The 25,421-nt window shown below is 41.6% G+C and overlaps 1 protein-coding gene across 1 annotated transcript in view; it reads left to right on the top strand.

Moving 5' to 3' along the window:
• Positions 1-161: 161 nt before the first annotated feature.
• LOC125269237 (adhesion G-protein coupled receptor G1-like) overlaps positions 162-25,421 on the top strand; it is a 68,044-nt gene continuing 42,784 nt past the window's right edge. Inside the window, exons 1-14 of the mRNA XM_048192113.1 lie at positions 162-504; positions 693-761; positions 881-967; positions 1,066-1,218; positions 1,512-1,580; positions 3,189-3,263; positions 9,232-9,421; positions 9,511-9,673; positions 9,748-9,888; positions 10,340-10,453; positions 10,540-10,576; positions 10,666-10,763; positions 10,957-11,078; positions 11,214-11,479. Coding sequence (XP_048048070.1) covers positions 441-504; positions 693-761; positions 881-967; positions 1,066-1,218; positions 1,512-1,580; positions 3,189-3,263; positions 9,232-9,421; positions 9,511-9,673; positions 9,748-9,888; positions 10,340-10,453; positions 10,540-10,576; positions 10,666-10,763; positions 10,957-11,078; positions 11,214-11,479 — 1,648 coding nt within the window. The 5' untranslated portion in view covers positions 162-440. The remainder of the gene's footprint in view (positions 505-692; positions 762-880; positions 968-1,065; positions 1,219-1,511; positions 1,581-3,188; positions 3,264-9,231; positions 9,422-9,510; positions 9,674-9,747; positions 9,889-10,339; positions 10,454-10,539; positions 10,577-10,665; positions 10,764-10,956; positions 11,079-11,213; positions 11,480-25,421) is intronic.

Here is a 25,421-nt window from a genome sequence, read left to right on the forward strand (position 1 = left end):
TATGAATAGTGTTAAAACCTGACATTTTCTGTTTGGGAATTTAATCTGTAAATATTGTCTGATAACCACAAATAAAGGTTATGCTTTCATTGCAATCTTGTCGCTACTATTATTAAATATAATTGTACACTTACATTTTTCTCTGTGAACAAAAGTGACTTGATAAACTGGACCTGAACACTGAAATTCACAGTTAAAGCCCAAATAAACATGATTTTCATGTATGCAAATGAACTGCATGTCACTGTTACAGTGTCTCTGAGCGGTGGATCATAATCGTACAGCTTCATTTGTAAACGGATGAAACTCTCTCCTCTTGGACTGTGGACTTTCATCTCAACAATGTAATAAGAAAATGCTTTAAATTTCAAGATTTATTATCAATAAATACCTGTAGAAAATTCAACACTTGCATCTATATCAGGGTGTTTTTAGCAATTATGTCGCGACAAAATCTGAATTTTCTGTGGCTGATGATCGTCTGTTGTGCTTCACACCAGATAAGTATGTTGATTTAAAAAAAAAAAAAAAAAAGGATTTATCAACATTAGAAAAAAAAATCTAAATGTAAATAAAACCAAATGACATTCTATGATTTAAAAACATTATGACTGTAAATGTGTGAATATAAATTCATTTATATAATTATGGCATACATTACATAATAGCTTTTTAATTCTGTCTTTGTGTAGGCTTCTCAAAAAGAGTAATAGTTGGCAATGATTTCAAAGATCCATGTTTCGGGGACTCATGCAACACAGGTAGATGTGAAATATACACTGATAACATGACTGTGTGAATACTGTATATTTATTATCTGAATGTTCTTGTGACGACTGACAGATCAAGTTACAAACTCATTGAGTTCATTTTATTCCAGATTTTAAACTGACATGTCCATCAGGTTGTGAAACAGACATAAAGGATGTTTACACAATGAATGTCAAAATGAACACATCTTCTCTAGGTAAAACATGTATATTTTATCTATTAACTGTTCTTGAGTTCAAAACTCTTTAGATAGTGTTTTTTCAATAATTATCAAATATTCTCTCTGGTTTCCAGGACAGTGCAAAACATTATCTGGCAAAACACGCGATTTCAGCATAACAAATGATGGGGGGAAATATGAAGTAAGAATGAATGAGACGTGTACAGAAATAGAGCTGTGGTTTTTGCCAGATGGAATGACATGTCAGCAAGTCAGAAGAAAGCCAGGTGCGTGTTGTCCTAAATTAAATTAAATTTTAACACAAACAAATTAAAGTACAAAATGTATTTTTCACAATTCAGTGTTGTCATGATTGATCATTGCTGTCAGTGATAATGATGATGATACCACTGTTGGTCAATTGATGCAAAGCAAAAGCAGATCCTATCACCCCTAAGACAAGCACTGTAACGTGTCCAAACACTGTGTGTGTTTGAGTTTGGAAGAGCAGGTTATAGTAAAAACACAGACTATTTTAATTTTTTTATAATTAAATTTCCTTCTGCTGGATTTTTAATAGGCCTTGTGACTTGCACCTGTAACAACCCAGTCTGTACCTCTATCTGCACCCTAGGAAGCCCACTTACAGGTAAGATTTTGTCCACTTTTAAAATGTTTTTTAATCTCAGTTTATGTCTTCAGTTTGGGCAGGACAGTGGTTATTTAACAAGACAGGGGGAATAAGCCTGTGATGATATCTAATGCTTTTATGTGCATTATTTCATTTATATTTATACAATTTTCCTGTATTGTATTCTCCTGGCAATAAATATGAAAGAACAGAAGTGAGGAGGTTAACCTGTCCCATGTTACTGTAATGCGAGGCAAAGCCAGAAACTAGGGAGAGTGGGATCTAATTAATTGCAGACAATGTAATAAAATAACAATAATGACAACAAAAACACAAAACAACTTAAATATAAAGCAGAAAACCGAACTGAGTCCATCAACATGCACTATCCATAATGGTACGATCTGCCACTGAACATGGGAAACACCAGCGCTTAGTTTAACACACAAGGGATAACACTGTGTGTACACCAGCTGGAAACTGCATTCTGCCAGCGACCGTGCATGTCACTCACTAGTGGGCGTTCTCACCACTGGTTTCCTAGTAACGTTTACGAATGACAGTTATGGATGTTATGCCAAATCCGTTTTCTTGCTGCTAAAAACAAATGCCATTTAGGAGAGAAAAGACTAAATATAAATGGAATCAGTACATAAAATGTTTCACGATTTAAAGAGATCAAAGATGAATGAGAAGCATCAAGAGGTTTTTGCCATTGTGGCTATTTATCTGCGGCGAAAGCGCAAGCGCCCATCTATCTGGATTCAAGAAACCATTCAGGATCGGAGACGGCACAGTGAGCACCAGCGTATGTACACAGAGACATTATAAATTATTGGAAAGTTGGTGACTGCTAAAATAACTTCTCCATCTTGCTGCCAACACTCCATGATGTAGTGAAGGATCGCATGCACAAAGTTAAACATCTCAACTTTGTTGCGTCACTAGAGCAGATATATCACTTTAACAATGATATTGCGATGTGCACATCCATGATGGCCCCCGAAGCACACAAATAGCTTCTCTGACTGCTGGAACCGGCTAGAGCGCTCAAAGACCAGACAGAGTGTGTGTGGCACCTGCTCATCCTTAGTGGAAGGGAGAGCAGAGAGCATTCCTCATCAACAAGAAAACTACAAAAGGGACTGCAAACATGGCACAGGAAACAAAAACAGAACAGGGCAAAACGCAAACTAAAAGACCACATAAATAAAGCACAGAGAACAGACAGAATATGACAGGTACCGTGATCACAGTGTACTGTGTGTCATTATGATGTGTCAGTTTGGTCTGTGCAAACTCACATACAGAGTGTTATCAAAGCAGTTTGTCGGACAAACAGGTGTCGAGCTGCTCAAACAAAATGTTTTAAAATCATCTGTTTCACTCTTCAGGAACTTTAACAACCAATAACTGACTCTGAACATTAATCTATCTCTGGTCAAACATGTAAATTATATTAGGCTACACTAAACAATCTCTCTATTGTGTTTTATTCCTCTGTTATTCTTTTATTACTTTCCCGACTGTCTCTGATGACTATTCAATACAGAAGTTTAATTGCTCTCACCTCTACAGTATGACTTGATAATTATGTTGAATTATGTGTTGTCTTGTTCTCTTTAGATTGTACAGAAATCCCTTCTGTTGATCTAAAGACAATGTGTCAAAAAGCTACATATGACAATGATATCTGCAGAGGTAAGTCTGTCTTAAGCTTTATAAGATACTTTTTCATTAGTTGTTTCAGGTGCTGTATGTCATACCTCAAACTCAGCAGAATATTAAGTGAAATTATTACACTATAAGCCTAGTTATCCATCCTATACATGCTATTGCTTACATGAAACAAGCATTAGGATTTATTTTCTCAACCAGGGCCAAATATGAATATAACAAAATATATTTTAAATAATTTTACATAATTAAAATGCTCACTAAAATCAAGATAATAGTACAACATCTAAACTAACAGCATATTTGTAAGTAAAAATGTAAGACGTTCAAATATAAGAAAGTTCATCCATTTTCATTCTGCACTCAATATTACACCATGTTCTCCAGCTCTACACTTCAAATTATTATTTCCTGCATGTTCTCACCTACTGTATTTCTCCTTTCCTTGACCATAAACCAAATAAATATAAAGGTGTACTTATTCTTCTCATCTTTATTGAAGAACTCATTCATTAAAGGTCAAGTAAGATTTCTTTTTTATTTATTATATTCTCTTAAGCCAGTTTGTTGTTCATTGGCTACTATTAGTTTGCCATTCATGGGTTTATCTTACCTTTGTGAAGCTTCACACCCACAAAATGAAATAATCCCCAAAACTATGCCATACATTTATGTTGGTTTGTTGTTTGAGATATTCAGCATTATTTTATTGGTTGTGTGACATCACTCTCCACATCATGTCGTTCAAATAATTCCAAACTGGTGCCATTCGTTTGTGCTCAGTTTGTGCCGTTAAAACAAACACTTACTATTTTTGTTCCACAGACTAAACAAATATAATTTAGGAGCTGTGACATCACTCTCTACCCCATTTTGTCTAAATCACACAAAATCGTTCATTTGTGCTTGATTTGTGTCATTAAAATTAACACATAAATATTTCCCCTCCTTAAGCCCGAAGTATATTTAGTTATTTTTTTCATGCATACACCAGTGTATGCATACAGTCAAATGCATAGCCTTTCAAAGTATACTCCATTTGATAGTGTGCATGAGCACAGGCGGTTGACACATGCGCTCTAAAAAGTTTCATCTTTGCCCAGTGTCTGCGCGATTTTTCTCCACAAGTTACGACCAATAAAAATGTCTTTGCATTCTTTTAAACTAAAGTTGCAGCTATCTCATAACACACTCATACAAGCACTTGGCAATCCGGGCATCTGTTATTGTTGAAGTCTCTGGTATTTTGTTGTGGTTCCAACTCTTTAGTTGCATTTTCTGCTGTGAAACAATGGCCCGGGCCAGTGCTGCCACCTTGTGGTACAACTGATTAGTGCAAAACAAATTCAATGCATATATGCGACCTGCACATACATTATCTCATACCGTTATGTTTATTATATATAGTGATAAGCAAGGGGGACCCCTGGTGGTTTAGGGGCCCTACGCAACTTGCGTAGCTTGTGTATAGGGAGGATCGGCTCTGTGCATGTGGACCCTCACGTATGCATAAAAACGCATAATGTGTACTTAGGGCTACAGAAATAAAGATAAATCGGTGTGGAGACTTCACTCACCCATGCCATCCAAACTGCTACAAAATGGTGCCGTTGGTTTGTGCTCAATTTGTGCCATTAAAAGAAACCCTGTAAGTAATGACCTTTTCTTAAATATAACAACAATAACAAAAACACTCTAAGGCATGTCCACATCGGTACATTGGAAGTGGTCCGGACATGATGATCTTCGACGTGGCCGATTTGGCTCGTAGCGTCTCGATCAGGCTCCTGAAGTCCTGCTTCAGCACCTCCATCTGCCGCAGCCTGGTGTCATTAACCCCCTTGTGCAGAACAACAGCGCCGATGCTCTCGTCAGCATTCAGGATCGCGGGTATCTGTGCAGCGACATCGAGAACACGAGCAGCAGGAAGCACCTTACCTTTGGTTGTGGTAGCGTGGAAGTGGTGGACGATGGAATCTCCGATGACCACGGCGTCGCATTCCACCTCGCAAAGAGGGGAGAAGTGGTTCCCGAGGCCTGGCTCGTGCCTTCCACTGCTGAAGAACCCAAGGTCCCTGGTGTGACAGCACCCGTGTGAACAAGGGCTGGGATGAACGCATTCTGGGTGCTCGGGCCCTGTGCAGAGAAACACATGGCGTAGAGGAAGCAGGAGTGTTAATATCGCGCTGCAAACTTACAGAGGATTGGTGAGCGTCAGCACGGGATGTTTCTCCCGTAGCTCAGCCTGCTTCTCGAGAAGGGTCCGAATCTGTCGTTCCACGGCCTCCAGCTCCAACTGCACCGCATGCAGCTCGAACGTGTCCTCACCTGCACTCAAAGGTAGAGACACATCCGATACACTCGCCATTAGAATAGATGAACAATAATATTGTGAGTGAGAAGACTACAAACACTAGTGTGACCACGCCGCTATTGCTAATGGGCTAAAGCTAGTAGCAAATGTTCAGGAAGTCGGATAAACTAGCAATATCAAGGCAATCCGAGTGTTTTTATATAAAATAATATCGGGGATGTGTTTCCCCGCTGTAAAAGAGAATGATATGTTATAAATTTGATTTTAAGAGAAAAAACCCCACAAGCAATTAGGAATCAACTCGACGGAGCTCTACCTCAAATAGCGCGGCAGCAACTGGAAATGTATTATATGGAAATGTATTTAGTCAGTTTGACAACAAAAGATGTGGTATTTTGATTGGATGTCATGTATTTACGACATTGTGCTCTGAAATACATGCTCGGTTTTAATGTTATTTTAAAGAGGGGAAGAATTAAATGAACGACAAACTCAGCATTTTGTTCGCGTACCCCCTTCTGTCACGTTACGTACCCCCAGGGGTACCCCAGTTTGAGATCCACTGCTATAGGGCATTTACCAATCAAATTAAAAATTATACGATAAAAAAATACAACTGCATTAAATAATGTTATGAGATTCTTTAAAATATTTTTTGAAAATACAAATAAGAAATGTTGGGGGGGTATACTTAAACCACCACTGGGTGGCAGCAAGTGACTGTCTTAATAAGTAAATCATTGAGTCATTCATTCAAAAGATTAATTCCAATAGCTGATTCATTCAAGAATGAGGCATTTGTTTATGAATGGGTCAATGAATCTTTGACTCTACCGATTTGTTCAAAACACAGAATCATTCAGTAATGAAAAACAAGGCTGGGTGTTGCGCCATGGTTCTGATGTGATCTGACAACCATATTTGTGAAATATAAACACACTTTGGATTTTGTTAGGACATTATTGTAATGGGAGTCGTGATGACAAGGGGTAGGTCCAAACGCAGGCTTTATTAGAATGAGTGTAGTCATACAGGCAAGGGTCAACCACCAGCAAACAGAAACATAAGGGCAAGGCACAAGAGTAATCCAAGTCACAGGCAAAGGTCAAGACAGGCAGCAAACGATCATCAAACAAGGGATAAACAGTCCAGGGTCAAAAAACAAGGCAAGGCTAGGAACTAGGAACAAGGATTAACACAGAAAACATATGATTAAACAATACTCAGCCATGTGTGTGTGTGTCTGGGTGCAGCTTATAAAGGGTCTACTGATGGAAAACAGGTACGAGTGTGTGATTGTCTCCTAGATGGGGAATTATGGGAAATGTAGTCCAGAATGATATATGACTGTGTGTGCAATGAAATGGTGAACCGGCGACCTCTGGTGGGGAGTAGCAGGAACCAGCAGGCGCCGGATACGTAACAATTATAGTGTGTCATCAGCCACTGTCATATTTAGCACTCCCTTGAACATGGCTGAGAAAGACTGAGCACTCCGAAATGGCTCATGCAACTGTATTATGCAATGTTAAGTTCCATAAATGGTCCATAAAATTGTTAATGTTAATAATGATCAAAATGTGTATTTCATTAGGGCATTAAGCCCCAAAGTCCCTTTAACACAAGTCATTTCACTCGGTGGCCATCTGTGAAATGCCTCCAAGTGTAGCTCCATTCTCTTTGAATGGGGAAACATCAAATTCTCCAAAGCTGTTTGCCAAGCTTTCGATTAAATTTCATATTTGAAATCACCAATTAAATCTGACAACAACTGTCTCATAGATTTTGTTTCTAAACGCTCAAATCATGACAAAAAAAAAAAAAAAGTTTTTTTTTCAGGCTGGATCAAGCTAATGCGCATGCACAGTTCTAAACGTGCGTCTCTTGCGCCTTATTTCGGAGACGCGCTTCTGACTCTTTCTATAGAAACCGGAGCTTCTAACGGCCGCTGCAGTGACGCGATGACTTTACCAATCGGCGATTGGCTCTTATTTAGAAGGTGGGACTTATTCCGCCATATTGCGCGTTGCACTTTCTCCCATTCAAAACAATAGGAGTGACGCATGTTGTGTTATTATATAGTCTTTGTTAAAGGGTTAGTTCACCCAAAAATGAAAATGATGTCATTAATGACTCACCCTCATGTCGTTCCAAACCCGTAAGACCTCCATTCATCTTCGGTACACAGTTTAAGATATTTTAGATTTAGTCCGACAGCTTTCTGTCCCTCCATTGAAAGTGTAGGTACAGTGCACTGTCCATGTCCAGAAAGGTAATAAAAACATCATCACAGTAGTCCATGTGACATCAGTGGGTTAGTTAGAAGTTTTTGAAGCATCTAAAATACATTTTGGTCCAAAAATAACAAAAAATACGACTTTATTCAGCATTGTCTTCTCTTCCGGGTCTGTGTAAATCCACAGTGACGCTGCTTCTTCTTCTTCTACGGCGGTTGGCATCCAGCTTATTGGTGCATTACCGCCCCCTTCTGCTCCGGACTGTGACGCGATTAGGACATCCGCGACATGCACACCTATGCACGATTTTAAAAAATATAGCAATACCAAAATACAAACAATGCAGAATAGCTTGAATACAGCGTGCATCTCCCTCAGACTGTAAACGAACGTCATCAGCGTCACTGTCCGGAGCAGAAGGGGGCGGTGATGCACCAATAAGCTGGATGCCAACCGCCGTAGAAGAAGAAGAAGCAGCGTCACTGTGGATATACACAGACCCGGAAGAGAAGACAATGCTGAATAAAGTCGTAGTTTTTGTTATTTTTGGACCAAAATGTATTTTAGATGCTTCAAAAACTTCTAACTAACCCGCTGATGTCACATGGACTACTTTGATGATGTTTTTATTACCTTTCTGGACATGGACAGTGCACCGTACCTACACTTTCAATGGAGGGACAGAAAGCTCTCGGACTAAATCTAAAATATCTTAAACTGTGTTCCGAAGATGAACGGAGGTCTTACGGGTTTGGAACGACATGAGGGTGAGTCATTAATGACATAATTTTCATTTTTCGGTGAACTAACCCTTTAAGCCCCCATGTTATGTCCATGTTATGTAATGCACCCTGCGATGACAGACAGCTGCCTGCCACAACACTGTTCTCTGTCAAGAGTCAGACTGGTGGGTCTGCATAGTGGGCATGGCCAAATTATTGCACCAAGCAAGACTGACCAATAGAAACAGGTCTTTCATGGTGGCACTGAGATACCGCCCACTAAAGTGCAGCTTCACTTGAATTCAAAACTTTTCAATTTGCAAGGTTTTAGAGTCACAATGACATCGCAATTACATTAGAACCGAGGGCAAATTTGTGCGTGCGTAATGAAAACTGTACAAAGAAAAAAAGAACATTTATTTTTATGATTAAAACAGCTTGAAGAAGTCTTTAATTGCAATCTTTTATTTTGTACATTAGAAAATTATTTTTTTGCTGTCAAACATGTATAATTCAATAAAAAACACACAAAAGTAATTCCACAGAATTACACAAATACAGAATATTCAATGAAAGGTCCAACATATTAGGAATACTATTTCTATTACTATTTCTATGTTTATAAATAAGAAGCACAATATATTAGATCACTTTAATGTTTGACATTTAGTTGCACAAATATATTAATAAAATCCCCTCTTTGTTTCTGTGTGCTGAAGAGAATGAAGCAAGCAAATACCTTCTACGTTCAATCGGGAATGAATGGAAGTGTGTGATCTGCGATAAGACACCTACTGCTTGTAATCCAACAAACAAAACTGCCTGTCTAAAACCACCCGAGACAACTTACAATCTAACCTCAAATGGTCTAAAAGATGAGGATGGATTTATTAATCCCTCAAATGCATCGTAAGTGTGTGGTTACCAGTGACTTTTAAAATTATAACTCTATTACAGAATATTACAGAACTCTATTACAGAGTGAGCCTGTTTTGCAGTGTTGCCTTAGACAGTCTGGAGCCCCTGGTGGAGCGGATGAAAAAAGACAATAAAAGCAGTGCAGGAGTTGTGATGGGTGATGTTATTGGTATTCTCCAAATGCAAGCTGGGAACACAGAAACTGAAAACTTATGCTACTCTATAGATCAGAACATGATCAACGTAAGACCTGAGAAGCATTAAAACATGCCCATCTGGGTAGGACTCTTTATCAATGATAATTCTTCTTTTCACAGATTCTTGACTGTCAAAGTGACCTAAACACAGACTTTCCCTGGTCTCTAACAATTTCCAGTGAGGCCGTTGATAAATCACGACTGGAAAACAATGGAAGTGCATTTGCTGGAATTTTACGGTTCAAAAATATGGGGAAATTGGTAATGTTGTTTAAAAAAATGTTTTTGAATGAACTATTCCTTTAACAAATGTTTCTTGATCTAATGGTAACACTTTACAATTAGGTTCATTACTCAACATTAGTTACAATGAACTAATAATAAACTGCATTTCTACAGCATGTATTAATCTTTGATAATGTTAAAGTCAACATTTGTTATTACATTATTAAAATCAAGAGTTGTATTTGTTAACATTAGTTAATGCTCTATGAACTAACATGAACAATCAATGAACAGCTGTATTTTTATTAACTAACGATAAACAAAGATTAACAAATACAGTAACAGATGTATTGGTCATTGTTAGTTCATGTTTGTTAATACATTAATGTTAACAGATGAACATTATTGTAAAGTGTTAGCGATCTTTTCCACACATTTATATTTGATTAATGATTGCTCTTTTATTCTTGTATTTTTTCTTATTTAGAATGAAACTAAAAATTACACTGTTTTAAACAATGAGGTTTATGGAATAACGATGTGGGCCAAAATCTCCAACCTTACGGACAATATAGAAATATTCTTTACACAGAAAGATCTGGTAATGAAGGTTTTGTTGTGAATCTTATTTTGTTATAATAATCAGACACTGTGAAAGCAAAATAAAAATCAAACATGTTCTTACAGGTGGGTGAGGCGTCCTGCAGTTCTTGGGACGGAAAAGGTAAATTCATTTATGGCTGTATTTATCAGTTCCCATCAACAAACAAATTATTTTACATAATTTTATTCTTCACACTCTTTTCATCAAAGGAAATCTTACATGGACAACGTCCGGCTGTGAGACAGTAAAAATCAACAACACCATAAAGTGCTCGTGTTCACATCTGACGTTCTTTGCAGTGCTGATGGTGAGAAGCTTCTCAGAGCTTCATTTAAAGACCCCATGAAATCAATATCAGAGTCTTTTAGCTAGTGAACTTGTAAAAGATGACTAAAGTCATACAAATAATATGCATTTAAAATGTAAAGATCTGATTCTTGCTAACAAACAATAAAGGATTTTAAAAGGGTTGTATCTGTTGTGTTTCTCTGATCTCTCAGTCTCCTCCAGATGTAAATGCAAACATCACAGATTATGTGGATTCATTGAGCTTCATCACTTCAATCGGCTGCAGCATCTCCATGTTTTTTCTGTCCGTCGCTCTGTTCATGTATTTCCTACGGTAGAGTATCTGAACTATAACATATAGTTAGTGTAAGTTCTTTGACCAGTTGCTTTTGTTCCTCTTTTGGATGAAAGTGTCTGCTAAATGCATAAATGCAAGTTACAAATACAGGTTGTTTTTATATTTGAACAGGAAAGCCAAATCAAAAAACGCCACAAAGATTTTGATCAACATGTTTGTGGCTTTGTTTCTCCTGGATTTATCCTTTTTGTCAAACGAGAGCATCGCCAACACAGAAGTCAAGGCTGCGTGTGTCTTCATAGCACTGCTCATGCATTACTCTATGCTGGCTACATTCACCTGGTTCTCCATTCAAGTTCTTCATATGTACTTATGTCTCATCAGACAGAATATCACCATCACAAACTACATGATGAAGATCACCGTGTTCGGCTGGAGTGAGTTATATGGAGAAACCACCTGTTATACTGTTCATTTAAAGGGTTAGATCACCCAAAAATGAATTACTTCATGTCGTTCCAAACCCGTAAGACATTCGTTCATCTTCAGAACACAGATGAGGATCTTTTTGATGAAATCTGAAAGCTTTCTGTCCTTCCATTAACAGTCTATGCAGCTAACACTTTCAAGCCCTAGAAAGGTAGTAAAGACCATCCATGTTTTTGATCCATGTGACTCATGTTTGGTAACACTTTACAATAAGATTCATTAGTTAAACATTAGTTAATGCATTAACTAACATGAATTAACAATGAGCAGTACATTTGTTACTGTATTTGCTAATCTACGTTAACATTAGTTAATGAAAATACAAGTGTTCATTGTTTGTTCATGTTAGTTCACAGTCCATTAACTAATGTTAACAAGATTTTAATAATGTATTAGTAAATGATGAGATATTAACCAAGACTAATAAATGCTGTATAAGTGCAGTTTATTATTAGTTCATGTTTTTAGAAAAAAGAATAATGATAATAATAAGTCACTGAAATAAGGCCTCAAAACACAAAAACAATTTTCACAAGACTTTTGGGAACTGTATATTTCAGCCTCGAGTTTTTGCTTCAAAATTATGTAAAAATCATCCTGCCTACTCGATCACATACATAAAACAATGTATTGATTCTAAATTTCTAAGACATTTTTGTTTAGAAAGGCCATATGCGACGACGTGTGAATCTTCATGAATAATGCTGTGATTCACACCTGAGGAGATTAAGACCCTGTCCCTAATGAGCCACATAATGAGCCATTCAGTAAGGTAGCTATGTGAATGAGTGACCTGAGAAAGAATGCAATGACAAAAGAAATATATAATTTTTTGTTTGTAGTTTATTTAGAATATAGTTAACTGTATAAATGAGAGTCAAAGACACAGTTTGAGTACACAGTTATATCTGGAAATAAATCCTGTTCAATGATATATATGAACATATACCTGGCATTTGCTGTTTCTGCACTGGAGGGGGAAAAAAAGAAGAAAAAAAAAAGAAAATATTGTGAGATATTATTACAATTTAAAATAATGGTTTTCTACTTGAATATACTTTAAAATGCAATTTATTTCTGTGATGCAAAGCTGAATTTTCATTATTCTTTGTGAACAAAAGCTTCATTGATGTGGCACTTCACATAGTGGCTAATTAATTTGCAATTTAATACATTGCAAACACGCTTTATTTCAGTATTTATTACATATTTCAGTTGATTTCACTCATCTCAGTATAGCAATATAGTTTGGAAAAAGAAAATTTGGCATGTTTACTGATGTAAGTTATGTGTAGTAAATGAAACCACGCATGTGCGCCATTCAGAGGCACAGAGAACATGCAGGATTCATATTTAAATGGTCTTTTTTCAGTTTAATATGCACAGACACTAGTCTATATTGTGATTGGAATGAAGATTTAAGAATACAGAACTTACCATTCAAAATCTTTGAACTGATCCTCAAAATGGAACTGAAACCAGTCCTACTCTTCCTCTGAGGTAAATTCTTCCAGCATTGTTCCCATTATTCTCAAAGCAATGAAAAGTACATAAATTAGACTAAACTTAATGCGGGTTTGTTTTCGAGTTGATGACAGTGGGTGGCGTTGACTGTTTACAGGGATCACCTCAGAATTTGCCTTTGAATAGTGTGCGCTGTCCGGGGGCGTGCCGTGGCCACATTAGTGGATAATGAGCTGACTCGCGAATGACTGGCATCTCTTTCTTTTCAAAAGGGTTACACAAACAGAGACTATTTGTTTTTGACTTTTGACTTACATTATTTAAAATCTGATATTTCAAAGTTTCTTTGGATATATGTCTCATGTTTGTGTGATAAGTATTCACTAAGTTACAGTTCATTTTCTAACGTCTATCAGAATGAACTTCATTCAGACAGAGATGGCAAATCGCGCATCATGTTAGTTTTCTTTATTTTGCAGAAAGCAAAACATTTTGTTTTTACTGTGAGTGCAAACAAATAATAGTAGACATTCTGTAGTCTGAATTGATGTATTACTTTTGTCTGTATGACAAAAGAATTACTTAGAATTGTAAGTCAATTTTGCTGCTATGTGAAGAAAATCCAGCAAAATGTGCCCGCGCGTTTCATGACCGCAGAGTGTTAATGATGTATTTGCTACATTTCTGGGGCTTGAAAGTGGAAGTTTCATAGACTGTCAATGGAGGGACAGAAAGCTCCCAGATTTAGTCAAAAAGATTTGTGTTTGTGTTCCGAAAATGAACAAATATCTTATGGCCTTGGAACAACATGACCATTTTCATTATTGGGTGAACTAACCCTTTAAGAAAATATATTGCACACACGTCATATGAACTACTATAATGATACTTTTATGGTGTTTTACTTGTTTTTTTATATTGTTCCTTTAGTTAAGGGCATCTGAACACTAAGTTTTAGTATTTTTACATAAAGGTTTAGTCATTTTTTTTTTTTTTTTTTTGTTTTTAATGTCTATATAGTCCATTAATTTTTATTTTAGTTTTAGTACATCAAGTTAAATTTTTTTATTTTCAGTAACAATTTTTTATAGCGTTGGTGAATGTCTCAGGTTACGTATGTAACCCTGTTCCCTGAGAAGGGAACAAGACGCCGCATCATGGCATTGACACAATGACACTTTGATACTTTAGATCTTGTACTATCATATGGTCTGTCAATTTTCAATATTTTATAAGATGATGTTGCCTTTCCGATCAGTCACTTTTGAGATTTCTTTTAATGAGATAAGCAAGTCTTGTGTTTCTACTCGCCATGTTCAGAAATTACTCTACAGCTGTTGAACATTTTGAAAATTTGTTTGTCTGTGCTCCTTTTATCAAAAATTTGGAGAATCTCCCTTCCCACCTGGATGTGGAGATATTGCTGAATGAGTTTAATTCCTCTTGCCCTTTGATTCCAAACTCTTTAAGAGTTAGATCTGATAAACCTAAAACAGAGCCCTGGCTTAATGAGGTTACTCTGGCTCTCAGACAGGCTTGCAGAAAAGCTGAGCACAAATGGAAGAGGTATATACTCCAGGTGTCTTATGACATTTTTAAGGAGTCACTTTTCACTTATCAAAGTTCTGTTAAAGAGGCAAAGAAGAAATATCTTTCAGATTTAATTGCTAGTAACTATCATAAACCTAGAGTTCTATTCAGTACTATAAATTCCGTGATCAATCCAGATGAGAAAGTTTTTATTGACAAGTCTTTTAAGTCAACTCAAGTCATCTTCATTCATATAATGCTTTTTACAATCCAGATAGTTTCAAAGAAGCTTCACAGTGATAACAGGCTTAATGGACAGATTGTTTTGGCTTTACAGCAGCTCTGGGAAAAAGTTATTATCGAGGTAAAGTAAGTTCCCTTTCAGTTGGTCACGTTCTACATACGTCAGTAGTGACTGACGAATTGGGATATCGCCAGAGAGCCCTATCAGCGTCGAGTGAACCTGGTTTTCGGACCTGATGCTCCTCATGACAGCCCCTCCCTGGCCCATTCCTCTGAGGAAGGACCTCCTGACTCAGAGACGGGGCACCCTGTGGCACCCGCGTCCCAACCTGTGGAACCTCCACGTGTGGTCCCTGGACGGGATGCAGAGGTCCTGAGTAATCTCCCGCAAGCGGTCGTAGACACCATCACTTCCACTAGAGCTCCTTCCACGAGAAGCCTCTATGCGTTGAAGTGGAACCTGTTCGTTGAATGGTGCTCCTCTCACCAAGAGGACCCCCAATCATGCTCGGTCAGATCTGTGCTTTCCTTCCTGCTAGAGGGCTTGGAGCGAAGGCTGTCTCCCTCCACCCTCAAGGTGTATGTTGCCGCTATCGCCGCACATCACCATGCAGTTGATGGCAAGTCCTTGGGGAAGCACGATCTGATCGTCAGGTTCCTGAGGGGGGCGAGGAGACTAATCCACCTCACCCTTCCTCCATACCCTCTTGAGACCCCGGCCCGGATATGTGCCCAAGGTTCCTACCACTCCCTTCAGAGATCAGGTAGTGAACCTGCAAGCGCTGCCTTCGGAGGAGGCAGACCCAGCCCTAGCTTTGCTCTGTCCCGTCCATGCTCTGTGTGTGTACGTGGACAGAATGCGAAGCTTCAGGACCTCAGATCAGCTCTTTGTCTGTTACGGAGGCCAGCAGAAGGGAAAGGCTGTCTCCAAGCAGAGGATGGCCCACTGGATAGTGGACGCCATCACCCTGGCGTACGAATCCCAGGGCGTGCCTTGCCCGCTCAGGTTGAGAGCCCACTCCACCAGAGGAGCGGCCTCTTCCTGGGCGCTGGCGCACGGCACCTTGCTGACAGATATCTGTAGAGCTGCGGTCTGGGCGACACCTAACACGTTCGCTAGATTCTATAGCCTTTGTGTAGAGCCGGTTTCTTCCCGTGTACTCGCTTCCATCAGCCGGTAGACGCATTGAACCTGCTCAACCTGTTTCAGCTTGCAATGCCACTCCCGCCCCCTGGGCCGGATACGTGCATCCTTTACTCCAGTCGAGTTCCCCGCTTGGCGATCCCTGTCGAGTTCCTCCTCCTCCCCCTTCGGCTTGGACATTGCGGAGTGTCTGATGCCAGGCCAACGTCCATCACCGACATTGATGTTGGCTGGGTAACATATGTCACGACCCCTCTACATGAGCGGTCCGGTCCCATATGTGTATTTGTCCACGGTCAACTCCCTACGGTGAGCCCGTGTCTTTCCCTTAGCAGAGCCAGCTCTGCTGTCACCTGTCAGATGAGTCTCCCCCTACCCAGGTGGAGCCATCCCAGGGACTCCATATGCGTACTGCCCACGGCCAGTCCATATGTGTATTCTCCACGTAAACTCCTCCCCCACAGGGTAGTGGCCTCCGCAGCGTCCCCTACAGGTTCGCTTCCCCAGTGTAGTCTAGTTTACTTAGTGGGTATTTCGGAACAGCAATAGACTCTCTCGGCATAAGCCCTTCCCCGTCCCACTGGTGCGCCAGGTGGTTAGGCACTGGAAGGGGTTTCGTAACTGTGGCTTTATTTGGGATCCCAATTCGTCGGTCACTACTGATGTACGTCGAACGTGACCGACTGAAAGGGAACGTCTCGGTTTAGTATGTAACCCTCGTTCCCTGAAGGAGTAAAGCCCTGCATTTCAGCCCGAGCCCGACGGGCCCCGACTTATTTATGCCCCTAGGACTGGGCTTCGGGCCAATTTTCATGTCATAGTTCACATGGAGGCCGGGCCTCGGGCCTTTTCTGGGTTATCCTTCTTTTTATATTTTTAGACATTAATAAAAAAAAATTAGTAGTTGACGTCAACAATAGAAAAACAAACAGAAAGACATTTCATAACCTCATAACTTTCATAATCTGATAATTACACTGACATATGACTGACATGACTCGCATGCACGCACACAGAAGGTTTTCCGTCAGCGCGACCCACGATTCACCTCATGTGCAAATAATGGAGAATATTAAGAGAAAATCGCAGATGGACAACTTAAAATGGTAAAAAAACACCAGAGGAAAGGCAAACTTCTGGGCTGTTTTTCAAATTGTGACAACCTTAACCCTCAGGGGTCTGAGGATTTTTGGGGCCCTGGAGAAGTTTTGACATGCCCAGACATTTGTGCTTTTTTCAGTTGTTCATAAACATATTAATGACAAAAGTGTCATTACACTGTATTCAGCACAAACTAGGCTACAATAATATGTGAGGAACATGTATGTACATGTTTGTGTTTTTGAAGGAATAACGTTTATGCATGGTTATTGAAAAAACAAAAAACTTAAGTCACTGAAATAAGGCCAAAAAAATATATTAAAACTGTGTTCACAAGGATTCTGGGTATTGGAGGTTGTAGACTAGAGTTTTTGCTTCAGAATGAAGTAAAAATTATCCTTCCTACTCCTTTATATAAAACAATAGAGAGATTTAAATTTTCTAAGACACTTTTGGTCAAGAAACACTGTATGCATGGAGGCGTGAATCCTCATGTATAATGGGTGATTCTCACCTGAGAAGACAAAAGAATTGAATAATAATGACCTGAAATGACTTGCATATTAATGAGGCCTTTCAGTCAGGTAGGCTGTGAAAAAACCCTCTGTGATCATGCTGATAACAGGATTAAAGTCCACTCAGGACAAAAAAAAAAAACATGATTTTTGTGATCTCATGCATGCACGTATTATTGCACATGATATGAAGAAAATTTTGTATAGGCCTATGTTAAATTACAGTACCAGTCAAAAGATTGAACACATTGCCATTATAATGTTTTTAAAAGAAGTCTCAAGTCTCTAACCAAATAATGGTTTTCTATTTTAATATACTTTAAAATATAATGTATTTCTGTGATGCAAAGCGTCTGAACATTCCTACCTCTAGGGCATTTCATATAGGCTACTATATTTGTTATATTATAGAGCCTAAATGTTGATGTGCAGTTGACAAACTATACATCATTAAAAAGATCTAAGACTCAAGCTTCACATTTTGACTCTTAAAATCTTATATTGACCATAATTTCTTAATATGCTTAAAAGCATACACATTTGGAGAAATATTGATGGATTCTCATATGTTATATCAATTTTCTATACAGAGGAGTAATATTTATTATTCTATATTTATTGTCATCATTATGAGCGCTGGATGCTGTGTTTTTAATTCATACTTGAGCCGGAGGGCGCTCTGCCCCTTTTGTCCACAAATGCCTCAGCTAAATATGGCTATTCAAAACACTTTTGAAGACAATAAATACACGATTGAGATGACAAATGCATGTATTGACTGAATTTGTGTCTGAATAGCGCTGGCTCCGTGGGCGTGGCCACATTAGCGGATAATGAGCTGAATCACAGACTTCTGACATGGCTCTCTTTTCATACAGATTACATAAACACAGAATGTTTGTTTTCGATTTGACTTATATGTTTTAAAACCTGACATCTTAACGTTTTTTTAGACATAAGTGTAATTTTTTTGTCATTAGTATTCACTAAGTTACAGTTCATTTTCTAAGAACTATCAGATTGGACTTCGTTCAGAGGGAGACGAGAGATCACGCATCATGTTAGTTTTCTTTATTTTACAAAAAGCACAACATTTTGTTTTTACTCTGAGTGTACTCAAATGAAAGAAGATATTCCACAGATTAAAATGGTGTATAACTCTTAATTGTAGGTGCAACATTGACGGAGTATTTTGAGTCTCTTTCACACTGATAAGAAAAAAACCACGGTGGTATCGCCGGCGATACCCTCAGACCTCAGAGTGTTAAATGATGAGCCAACTGGTTATGCACAATGTACAATTTGCAAGGCTGTGCTAAGCTATGATAGTAAGAAGACGGGATCATCTCATTTACAAACACATTTTGAGCATGGTGGATGTATCGGTAGCGGACCAACCAGCAGCAGCTAACAAATGAGTGTGAGTGATTTCCTTGCCAAAGCAACTCCTTCTAGGGTGAAATGACTGATCACAGATAAATGCGTGAATTTCTGTTGTATGGACATTCGGTCATTTGAAACGGTAGCAGGGAACGGATTCATCCAGTTAGCGCAAGAGCTAATAAATGTAGGCGCAGCCCATGGATGTCTGTCAGCAACAAGTTTACTCCCCGACTCCACCACAATCTCTCGAAAGTGCAAAGAACTGGCGACTGCTAAGAGAGGGGACGTGGTTGAAGAAATCAAGGGGGTCATGTCGTTGATAAATGTGGGCATGACAACTGACATGTGGACGGATGATCACCGTAAAATAAGCTACATGTCAATCACATGTCACTATGTCACACCACAATATGACATGAAGAGCAGGATACTCACCACAACAAGCTTCCCAAATGAGGCCAAAACACCAGACAATATTCGAAAAGAGTTGCATCAGCAAATAGTCTCAGTCCTTGGACTTGATGCCTCAGTGATGAATTGTGTTGTCTGGGTAACCGATCAGGGAGCTAATTACGTTGCCGCTCTTCGCCCATACCGGCGCCTGGACTGTCAAGACCACCTGTACAACACTGTCCTCCGGCATGCCTTGAACCCAGATGAGCTTTCAGAAACAGTCCCAGAAGTAGCAGAGACCCTGCAGGCCGCCAAGGCTTTAGTCCGAAATTTAGAGCAGTCAGGTCTGACAAGCCGGTTGTCAAAAACTGTCAAACAGATGACAGAAACCAGATTTAGCACCGTATTTCTCACCCTGGAGACAATTGAGTCAGTCTACGCAGAGTTACAGGAGATACTTCAGAGCCGTAGTGAGAGCCAGCCACTACACGATGTGTCCCCTGATGTGCTGGCTTTCCTGGTGCAATTTCTGCACCCGTTCTACGACGCACAAAGGGAGTTGGAGGGGGATAAATACCCTACACTTAACCTCGTCGTGCCCTGGCTTCACAAGCTGAAACTCCATTGCCAGCCAGTGGTGTCGGACACTCCTTACCAAGCTATTATCCGCCAAAGACACCTTGAGTGGACAATAAAAAAAGTCCACATCCAGCCACTTCACAAACTGGCCATATTCTTATGGCCAAAGTTCAGTCAGTTAAGCATGTTTACCAAAGCCAAGAGGGATGACATCTTACAGCTGGCCAAACGTCAGATAGCCCGCTTCAGAGAGGAGGGGACAGCAGTACAAGGTGCGGATCAAGCAGACGGTGAGATTTTCTTTTAAGTGTGTGTATTACTATTATTATTATTATTATTATCAGGCCTATTGTTATTATTATTATTATTATTTCACTTCATTTGCACCTGCAACCATACCAAGTCACTTATTATAGTAGTAGCTATAGGCCTCTAAATTAACTCCCTCGGGTCGGCGGTCACGCCGGCGATACCACCTCGTTTTTTTTCTTACCAGTGTGAAAGAGACTCAAAATACTCCGCCTGTGTTGCACATACAATTAAGAGCTATAAACCATTTTAATCTGTTGAATATCTTCTTTTATTTGTGTACACTCAGAGTAAAAACAAAATGTTGTGCTTTTTGCAAAATAAAACTAACATGATGCGTGATCTCTCGTCTCCCTCTGAAAGAAGTCCAATCTGATAGTTCTCAGAAAATGAACTGTAACCTAGTGAATACTAATCACAAAAAAAAATTATACTTATGTCTAAAAAAAACGTTGAAATGTCAGGTTTTAAATCGTGTAAGTCAAATCGAAAACAAAAATTCTCCGTTTATGTAATCTGTATGAAAAGAGAGCCATGTCAGAAGTCCGTGATTCAGCTCATTATCCACTAATGCGCCTAGGAGCCAACGCTATTCAGAGGCAAATTCTGAGGAAATACATGCATACATTGTCTCAATCGTGTATTTATTGTCTTGAAAAGTGTTTATCTGGATATTAAAGCCATGGTTAGTGACCTCTAGAAGACATGCAGTTAGTTCCTGGTTCCTGTTCTTCTTTAGATGAATTTGTGGACTAAAGGTGTACAGAGCGCCCTCCGGCTGCAAGTATGAATTGAAAACACAGTATCCAGCGCTCACAGTGATGACAATAAATACTGAATAAATATTACTCCCCTGTATAGAAAATTGACATAAACATATGAGAATCCATCAATATTTCTCCAAATGTGCATGCTTTTAAGCTAAAAGCCTATATGAAATGCCATAGAGGTAACATAATTTTTCAGACACTTTGCATCACAGAAATACATTATATTTTATAATATAATAGAATATATTTAGTATATAATAGAACACCATTATTTTAAATTGTAATAATATTTTACAGTATTGCTGTTTTTTCTGTATGTTTAATTTATACCATGATGAGCTTGAGACATGATCACAGAGGGTTTTTTCACAGCCTACCTGACTGAAAGAAGCTCATTATTTATGCAGGTCATTCAAGCTCTTTATGCGATTCTTTTGTCTTCTCAGGTGTAAATGACACCTCACGCATACTGTGTTTCTTGACAAAAACTGTCTTACAAAATTTAAATCTCTATATTGTTTTACATGAACGAGTAGGCAGCATAATTTTTACATCATTCTGAAGCAAAAACGTCTCGGTTACAAAGATAACCCTCGTTCCCTGAAGGAGGGAACGGAGACGTACGTCGGACAGACCGACGAATAGGAATCTCGCCAGAGAGGCCAATCTACTTCGAGTGTAACTAAAACGAGCCAATGCACATTGGCATGCAATCATCTGCATCACCTGCTCGCCTCGCAGCGCGGGTATATAATGAGCAGCAGGTGCGTTGCATCTTCAGGTTTTCGCTGAGGAGCTGAACTAAGCAGGCGGCAGCACAGCAGGACAACGACTGTGGTGACGGGACGTACGTCTCCGTTCCCTCCTTCAGGGAACGGGGGTTACCTTTGTAACCAAGACGTTCCCATTCAGTCGGTCATGTTCGACGTACGTCGGACAGACCGACGAATAGGAATCCCTACCAAAGCGCCACAGGAGCTGCCCTCCTCCAGCGCTCTGTTGTAAGCCACCTGAACCCCCTTGCCTGCAGACGGTGGGACAGGGCTGACACACAGAGAGGGTCGATCACTGTTGTTCCCAAACCCATTCAGTGAGACTATTGGATAACGCTGGGAAAGCGTAACCTTTCGTTTGAAAGGAACGCTGCGGAAGCCACATCCTTCCCCGAAGTAGTTATGTGGAGAAGTACATATGGAGTAACCCTGTAGGGCTGTGCAACATATGGAAGAACTGGGGTGACTCCAACTCGGTTAGAGATGGGTTCTCCCAGAGGGAAAGACACGGCTTCGTTTAGGAGCAGCCGTAGAGAAAGCCATATGGGATCCCCGTAGGGTCACACATATGGAACCCAGCCTAAATCCGGTTCTCAGGGATGCAACGGAGTATAGGCCTGGAGACGGACGTTCCGCCACCTCGGCTGCCGAAGGGTAACCGGAGGACTCAACAGGGTCTGCCCGTAGGGACTCTCTGGAGCAAGGAAGCGCATGCAGCGCAGCAAGCCGACACTAAGCCGGGGCCTCTCCGTGCCTCTGACCTGAGGCGAGAACACGGGAGGAGACCGGCTCGACACGAAGGCTATAGTATCTAGCGAACGTGTTAGGTGTCGCCCAGCCCGCAGCTCTACAAATGTCTGTTAGCGAGGCGCCACGAGCCAGCGCCCAGGAGGATGCTACACCTCTCGTGGAGTGAGCATACAACCTGAGTGGGCAGGGCACGCCCTGAGTCCTGAGAATACGAACACCCTGTTCTCTCATGGGAACAAGGGCTCCCTCCACGACCTTCGTAAAGACGCGGGGAGACAGGGCCAGCCCGAAGGGTAGGACTCTGTACTGATATGCTTGACCTTCAAACGGGAACCGCAGGAATGGCCTGTGTCGCGGAAGGATCGCTGTGCAACACTTACCTGCTTCCACGGGTGGACAGAGGTTAGCAGTCGAGGCTTTGACTGCCTGCTGCTCGCTGCTGTCCGCTGGCGACTGAAGAGGGCGATGAGAGTGGTGAGGTTCTTGCCCTCCCACTGCTCTCCGAGCCCTCTTCGGACCCGGAAATAGAGGAAACTGCTCTTTTATTGAGAATTTGGGTACAAAAACAAAAACAGAAGGAAATAAAAGATTCTCCACCCGGCCCTCCTCCGGGGGAAGGAGCGGTGCGGTCACCACCTCCTGTAGAGCAGTCCCATCCATCTCCGGGTCGCCCGTCCTAGGGCCGCTTGGACTTGGCCTTGCCACCCTTCTTCTTGGGGGGTGGCGGGACGGGCTGGGCGCCCCGACCGCGACCGGCTCCACGGCGCCGCTTAGCTGGAGGCTGCTGCTGCTGGGGCGCGGGAGCGGGGGCGGCCGCAGGGGGGCGCCCTCGGCGACGGGCAGTCTGAGGTGCTGCGGGCGGTGGTGGAGCAGCAGCTGACCGCCTCGGCAGGATGTGACTGATGGCCTCAGACTGCTTCTGTACAGCCGAGAACTGTTGGGCAAAGTTCTCGACCGCGTCGCCGAAGAGGCCGGTCTGGGACACGGGGGAATTAAGGAACCTGACTTTGTCGGTATCCCTCATGTCCGCAAGACACAGCCAGAGATGGCGCTCCTGGACCACAAGTGTGGACATCGCACGACCCACTGACCGCGCCGTGACCTTCGTCACACGAAGCGCGAGGTCCGTCGCGGCACGAAGTTCCTGAAGAACCTGTGGGTCATGGCCACCCTCGTGCAGATCCTTCAGTGCCTTGGCCTGATGGACCTGCAACAACGCCATAGCGTGTAGGGCAGAGGCAGCTTCCCCACAGGCCTGGTAAGCCTTGCCGGTAAGATCCGACGAGTACTTACAGGCCCGGGAAGGGAGAGACGGCTCCCCCCGCCAGGTGGAGTTAGGGCACAGTTGCATAGCAACGGCCCGCTCCACAGGGGGTATGCGCGTATAACCCTTCGCTGCCCCGCTGTCAAGGGTGGTGAGGGAGGAGGACCCACCGACATGGTTTCGGGCAGTAAAAGGTGCCGTCCACGTGCCAGTGAGCTCTTCATGCACTTCCGGGAAGAAAGGCACTGGGGTGGGGGGCTGAGAACCAGCCCTTGCCACCCCGAGATACCAATCGTCCAACCTCAAGGGTTCGGGACACGGTGGAGGATTCCACACGAGCCCGACCCTGTTGGCGGCCCGGGAAAGCATAGCCATCATTTCCGGGTCTGAATCGGGCACAGTTGTCACTCCGCAAGGAGGCAGCTGCGCCGAATCGTCATCCCCAGAAGCGTCAGGCTCACCCTCCGATGCAGCGATCGACATCCGGTCGTCTTGGGGAGCTCCAAAGGATACGGATGGCACACACCTCTGGGGCGGTCCACCGCGCTCCCCCGGCAGCTCTACTGGCTGCGGAGTGCAGGAGGGGTGAGGGTTCCTAGGGGGTTGGTTCCCCAAAGGAAACGCGCTCACCGTAATCCTCAGGTCACCAGTGCCGCCGCCCGACGCAACCCTCTGGGGAGGATTGGAACGAGGCAGCGGCACCGGGACTCCGCCCCTTTGCAGGAACTGGAGTCTAGACCGCAACTCTGCGACGGTCATCTTCCCACAATGGGTACATGACTCGTCCACAAACGCCGCCTCAGCGTGCCTTAAGCCCAAGCACGCAATACAGCGTTGGTGACCATCCCGAGGCGCCAGGCAACGACCGCATCCAGCAGCACACAAGTAGAACGACATCTTTAAAAAGACGCGAACTACTCGTGTAAGCTCTTTCAGGGACTAACTCTCTCAGTGCCGAAGCACGCAGGGGAAAGCCGCTGCAACACAGACAGGGAATGTGCAGCCTGTCGTGTGCACTCTCTTTGCAGGCGCTGCTCTTACCAGCTGTCAGAACAGCCTTTTAGCGCTCTAAAGCGCACTGTTACCAGCCGTCAAAACGGCTTTCACAGCTGAAACACAGCTTTTGCTCAAATAAAAAGGCAAAAATGAAAAGCAAAGAAGAGAAAATGAAATCGGCCCCGCTGCTGTGCTGTTCCTCCTGCACCGGACGAGAAGAGCAGTCAGAGAGAGAGCTGGCTCGTTGAAGTCCGTCTTCAAAACACTCGCTCGTAGATACTACCGTGTTTGCAGTAGTTCGGCTCCGAAGCGAAAAGCTGAAGATGCAACGCACCTGCTGCTCATTATATACCCGCGCTGCGAGGCAAGCAGCTGATGCAGATGATTGCATGCCAATGTGCATTGGCTCGTTTTAGTTACACTCGAAGTAGATTGGCCTCTCTGGTGAGATTCCTATTCGTCGGTCTGTCCGACGTACGTCCAGAAGTACCCAGAAGTCTTGTGAACACAGATTTAATTTATATTTTTTTGGCTTTATTTCACAGTGACTTAAGTTTTTTGTTTTTTTCAATAACCACGCATAAACGTTATTCCTTCAAAAACACAAACATGTACATACATGTTCCTCACATATTATTGTAGCCTAGTTTGTGCTGAATACAGTGTAATGACATGT

The sequence above is a fragment of the Megalobrama amblycephala genome, linkage group LG5, assembly GCF_018812025.1.
Source record: "Megalobrama amblycephala isolate DHTTF-2021 linkage group LG5, ASM1881202v1, whole genome shotgun sequence".
NCBI classification, from domain to species: Eukaryota; Metazoa; Chordata; class Actinopteri; order Cypriniformes; family Xenocyprididae; genus Megalobrama; species Megalobrama amblycephala.